This window comes from Urtica dioica, chromosome 5 (genome assembly GCF_054948205.1).
Source record: "Urtica dioica subsp. dioica isolate 48M chromosome 5, U.dioica_male_clone48M_v1_H2, whole genome shotgun sequence".
Taxonomy (NCBI): Eukaryota; Viridiplantae; Streptophyta; class Magnoliopsida; order Rosales; family Urticaceae; genus Urtica; species Urtica dioica.
In genome coordinates, this window is record NC_142760.1 from 31,584,513 (window position 1) to 31,590,426 (window position 5,914).

General features: G+C 35.4%; 1 protein-coding gene across 3 annotated transcripts; it reads left to right on the forward strand.

Moving 5' to 3' along the window:
* The first annotated feature begins 1,346 nt into the window (after positions 1-1,346).
* LOC149397897 (serine/threonine-protein kinase PBL34-like) lies at positions 1,347-5,687 on the forward strand. 3 transcript variants are annotated; one of them, XM_089614832.1, is made up of 6 exons: positions 1,354-1,864; positions 2,366-2,721; positions 3,584-3,719; positions 4,083-4,216; positions 4,316-4,439; positions 4,959-5,687. In XM_089614832.1, exons 1-6 carry the CDS (start codon positions 1,741-1,743, stop codon positions 5,402-5,404), a joined length of 1,320 nt encoding a protein of 439 aa, XP_089470958.1. In that variant the 5' UTR covers positions 1,354-1,740; the 3' UTR covers positions 5,405-5,687. The 3 variants fall into 3 exon arrangements, with proteins under 3 accessions (XP_089470959.1, XP_089470958.1, XP_089470957.1); XM_089614831.1 differs by having other exon boundaries at positions 1,355-1,864; positions 2,363-2,721; XM_089614833.1 differs by lacking the exon at positions 4,316-4,439 and having other exon boundaries at positions 1,347-1,864; positions 2,363-2,721; positions 4,083-4,139.
* The last annotated feature ends 227 nt before the right edge of the window (positions 5,688-5,914 follow it).

The following is a 5,914-nucleotide window of genomic DNA, read 5'->3' on the forward strand; positions in this document are numbered from 1 at the left end:
CAGAAACTTAGGGTGCCCGCTCTGATACCACTTGAAAGTACATATCTGATGTGTAACCTACTTATTAGATAATGTTAAGAACAACAAGACGAACAACAAGCAACAAATAATGAAATCAAGTAAAGAACACCAAGAAACGGTAACCCAGTTCGGCCGCAAATGCCTACTCTAGGGGATATCAATCCCACTGAAAAGAACGACTTCACTAGAAAATACGCTGAGTACACGTCGGAATACAATGGATGGTCACCTTCCACTATTCCTAACTCCAGGCTTGTTCTATTGTGTTGTTAACCTAAGCTCCCCCTAGGTTTGAGCTCCCCTCACTTTTCACTCTTACACTCTCTCGGCGTTTCACTTCATTACAATAAGAGATGCCACAACAACAATTGTAAAACACACTAGGTAAGACTTTACCGGACGAGAGCCAAAAACCTAGAAAAACAAACACGCACACTCTTTAAAAGTTGGTTTCGGCGGTAAAGTGTGTTACCATCTCTTAGGGTATGACATTCTCTATTATAAGAGACAACAAACGAGAATGTCCTGTGATCGGACACCAGGACAGATGGCGCACATCAGGACGAGGACAGCTAAAAAGCTGTCAGAAAGACCACGTCGAATCCTGGTCGTACAACAACAATAATGTTCTGTGCGATGCTAGAGACATCATCAAAGACAATAAAGTTGTCTGAACCAAATGGCCAACTCAGTGTAACTACAAAACATGTGTGAACATTGATCTTGTTGATAATTTTGATATAAACTCTCAAAACATGACTATTAATGAAGTTTAGTCTTATTGTAATATTTTACTCATAATCTTGTTGTAATGTTTTTACCTTTTTAAAGTTATTAATAAAGATGCAATTCATTTTACATATTAGTACATTCTTTTAAAATTTTAATAGTTGATTCCTTTTCATTTATCATATAAATTTGATTTTATATTTATTTTTATAACTTAATGAAAATTAACGGAAATGCTAACTTCTATTAAGCTTAGCAAAAATTTCACTTTCGTTAAACAATGGAATGTAAGAAATTGTCTAACGAAATTACCACTTCTGTTAAACAATGGAAGACACAATAACGAAAATGAATTTCAGTTCGTTTATGCGTAACATGTTTTCTTACCTAATTTTGTATTGAATACGATGGTTTGAACTTTGAGCATAAGTAAGCGATAAAAAGAATATAAGAAATACTCATGTTGAAGTTGAGATGAGTTAGTAGTTGAATTGACATTTATTATATAATTCTGTGAAAAAAATTCGGTCGGAGATCCTCTTATTCGCGTAAGCTTGATAGTTATAATATGCTTGTGTGTGTGGTTAGACCGTAAGTCAAGCTGTAAAAGTTAAAACAACGTCCTCATAAGATTCGGAGAGAGAGAAAGAGAGAGAGAGAGAGAGAGAGGAAAGCAATACATGGGGGAGCCACAAAAAAGGTGGTGGGAAAAAAAGAAAAGTGGTTTTTTTGACACACTGCCGAATGATGACGCCTTCAATCCCCAACACAACCACCGAACCAACACCAACACCAACAAAAGAAAAACACTTGCAATCAATCAATCAATTACCCTCTCTCTCTACTAGTGCAATGGTTAATCTCTCCCATTCTCTCCTCACCTATTCTTTTCTTCTTCCTCCTCTGCTTCGTTGTTCTTCTTTGTGACTCACTCTTGCCCATCAAACTAGATTTGACCAAAACACTACAAACTTATATTTATATATAAAAATGGGAAGCAAGTGCGGTTGTTGGGGTGTTCTTAGACGCGGCGTTGTTAGGGGTTCTTGTACTTCCTCTTCTTCTAAACACTCACCCAACACAATTCCTCGTACCAGCCTTGTCTATGACGCAGGTATGTATACACATATATAATAATATATGTTTGTTTCTCTGCCGTACTTGGTTTGTTCGGTTCTGTTCTGTTTTTTTGTTGTTGGATTCAACCTGAACGGTGTTGTGAGTCTTGCTTTACTCTTACAAATTCCAATTTTTTCTCTTCCTTTTTTTAAAAAAAATAATAATAAAATTAGGGAGTTCGTATTATGTTTTCACCTTTGTTTTATATTGAAAGAAATAAATAAAATAAAATAAAAAAGCCAACCCAAGTATTTTACAATAAAAAAACATATTTAGGATTTGTAAAATTTCCTTACTTGACAGTCACTAAATCATGAACTCTCTCATGCTTCAAAGTTCAAAGCCTCTTTCTTGAATTAGTCAATTTTCCATTTTCACTTTACAATAGATATATAATGTCTAAACAAAAATTGCCACCAATCAATTAAAACGAAAAAAACCCTCTTTAATAACTACTAATAATTATTTTTTTCTTTGCACTTATGATTCTTAGCAGCGGAAACGCGCTACCTCAACGCGAGCAACCGCGAGCTTTGTCCTCCGAACGAGCCTCGTGCATCGTCGGATCGCAAGCCGACCCAAGAAGAGGAAAAAGACGAAAAGAAGTCGTCGTGTCACGATGCGTTGATGATTGATAGGCCTCACCAAATGCTCCAATTCAGCTTCCAAGAGCTGAAGTCTGCGACCGGGAATTTCAGGCCCGACAGCATTCTCGGCGAAGGCGGTTTCGGGTTTGTCTTCAAAGGGTGGATTGAGGAGAACGGGACTGCCCCGGCCAGGCCCGGCTCTGGTGTCACTGTCGCCGTCAAGAGCCTAAAGCCGGATGGTCTACAAGGTCACAGAGAATGGGTGGTTAGTCATTAATTATAGCAATAAAATAAAAGTTATGAATTAGTGACATGGTATGATATGATTAGGATGATGGATGCAAATGTAATTTTCTATGACTTAGTTATTAATTCTTTATCATCTCACTTTATGTTTTTTTTTTGTTTTTTTTATACAGAAAATAGGTGGTTAGTCCTTAATTCTATATTATAACATCTGATATAAAAGCAAAAAAAAAAACATAATGAAAACATACATGACAGTCATGACTAGTTATAGAATTTTTATTTTTGGATACTAGTATTATTCTCGAGGTCTACCAATGTTGATAATCATATTTTTACAAATTATAACAATGATTATTTCAACTTCTTATTAAGCTAAAAATATGCATAATTTGTGATTTAAACCACCACTTTAATAAATTAATTAGTTGAGTAACTAAATTACCAAAATTTAAAAATTTGTTATATAGCCAACATTTTGTAAATTTTAAGTAAATAGTCTTTATGGTGATGATGCATTATTTTGACGTTTTTAGCGTTTCATTTATTGCCTTGGAGTCTGATGATTATTTATAATTATTAATGTCTTTTTGGTTTTATTAATAAGATCTCGTGACTGTTTACTTAAAATTTACCAAAAATTAGATATATGACAAAACTTGATTTTTCATATGATTATGTATCTAGAGAGGCATTAATAAATTTGGTATAAGTGAGATATTTTTATTTATATTAATTTACAATATAGTTTATTTTATTTATTAGTTTCTCATATGATAATTTTTTTTTGGTTTGTATCACATAGAATTTAGTCATATTTTTCATGTGTTTTTTAAATTGTATTTTGTAATTTTTTTTTAATAATCTTTCTCTCTCTCTAGGCCGAAGTCAACTTTCTGGGTCAACTTCATCATCCTAATCTTGTTAAGCTGATCGGGTATTGCATTGAAGACGATCAACGGTTGCTTGTCTATGAATTCATGACTCGCGGCAGTCTTGAAAATCATCTTTTTAGAAGTGAGTGTTAACTAACTAATTGATTTCTTGACTTTATTTTTCTCGGTCGTTTGTCTTCTTGTCAGTAGGTATGTATTAAATTGGCATTGGATAGATATTGGACTCTTTCTTGACATGACAATGATTTATAAATCTTTTGACTTTTTCTCCCCTTAAATTGTCCTATACCGTTGATTCAAAAATGGCAGTTTTTAGGTACAGCGTGGTCATTGAGTGTAACTTCACTAAAGAAAATTGAAATTTCTCTATAAATGCATTCATTCTTCTCTCATAAGATCTCTAATTTAATTTAGAAATATATTGTTTTCCTGTTGATTAATCAAATCACTAAAACGCTTTATTTTTGTCCATTTTGTTCTCTAGGAAACATTCCTCTTCCATGGTCAAATAGGATAAAAATCGCGCTTGGTGCGGCAAAAGGTTTGGCCTTCCTTCATAATGGTCCAGAACCGGTAATTTACCGAGATTTTAAGACATCAAACATCTTGCTCGACACAGTTAAGTATCGACGATAAGCTCAATTAAATGATGATCTCGGGGAAAAAATTATAAGTTGCTTTCTTTTAATTAACATGTACTTTAACTGTATTCCTTAGGAGTACAATGCGAAGCTTTCGGATTTCGGTTTAGCAAAAGCCGGTCCGCAAGGCGACAAGACACATGTCTCAACCAGAGTGGTTGGAACATATGGTTATGCTGCCCCTGAATATGTAATGACTGGTAAGAACACAAAAAAAATAAAAATAAAATAATAATAATAATAATAATAATAATAATAAATAAAAATAAAAAACTTTTTCTAGATACATCACTCCTTGTTTATACGAATATGAATATGGAGTAATTGCTTGACCAAGTTTAGTAGATTGTCTCTATGACCCTCTTGGAAGAAAATTTAACACTCTTGGTAGGGATTTCATGAATAAAATATTCCCCAAAATGATGATATGCATGTCTACTAACATGTGATATAGCCACTGCAAATGTATTTGCAGTGATTCCTGGACCCATAAAAGTGATTGCTCTCATAGTTGACTTTTTCATTCAAATAACTTCCCTTGTGATCAATAACATAGCCCTCCCACCTAAATCCTAGTGGCTAAACATATCTTTCAAAATAAATTGGGAAAAACAGAGATCTTGAATCGCTTGGGTCACAAGTTAGGTCTTGCTTGTTTAGCAAGTAACAATTTTTTTGGTGTATAATGCGGTTCTTTTGTACTTTCTCATTTCCCTCAGGACACTTGACTTCTAAGAGCGATGTGTACAGTTTCGGAGTAGTGCTTCTCGAGATACTGACGGGGCGACGATCAATGGACAAGAAGAGACCTGCAGCAGAGCAGAACCTAGTGTCGTGGGCCCGGCCTCACCTGGCGGAGAAGAGGAAGCTCCACCAATTGGTGGACCCACGGCTTGAGTTACACTACTCCGTGAGAGGGGCCCAAAAGGCGGCCCAACTCGCCTGTAGCTGCCTATGCAGAGACCCAAAGTCGCGCCCTGGGATGGACGAAGTTGTGCGGGCCCTGACCCCTCTGCAAGGCCTCAACGACTTCGCAATACTCTCGTGCGCAGCCCACCAAGGCCGCCGCGCAAGAAATAGGCCCCACGGGGCCCATCAGATGATTTCATTTGCGCGTCCCTTAAATGGGAGCGTCACTAGTGGGAAAAAGTTACAAATTAGGTGAGAGTGAGTATTTATATATTTATTCGGGTGAAGATATATTTATACATTTATATTGGATAATAGTGTGTGAAGATATATCACATTTTTTTTCCTTGGGGTGTTTTTGAATATGTATTGAGAGTTATAAAGGCTTTTGGTTCTATTTTTAAAAAAATCTAGAGAGGCTAGGTAATTAACCCTCGCTTTGAAGCAAAAACTTGCGTTTGGTTGTTGTTTGTACGTAATTGAGCTAAATATGGTATACTCGCTTGTAATTATATCAAACTTGTCCGTTTTTCTTTCAAGTGTTTTGTTCATATTTTTTTTTCTACACCAAGTTATTCAAGTGAGAATACATCATTATGGAATGCAACGACTCGTTATGCATCTTAGTATCTCAAAGAGATTGTAATTTGTATCCTTGGGATGAAAGGAGCACCATTTTTTTTTCGTTGAATGTAATTGGTCTAAAGGCTGGCCGGCACACCAAGATAAAATATTATTCATAATATTCTCTAACTCTCTATCAAAA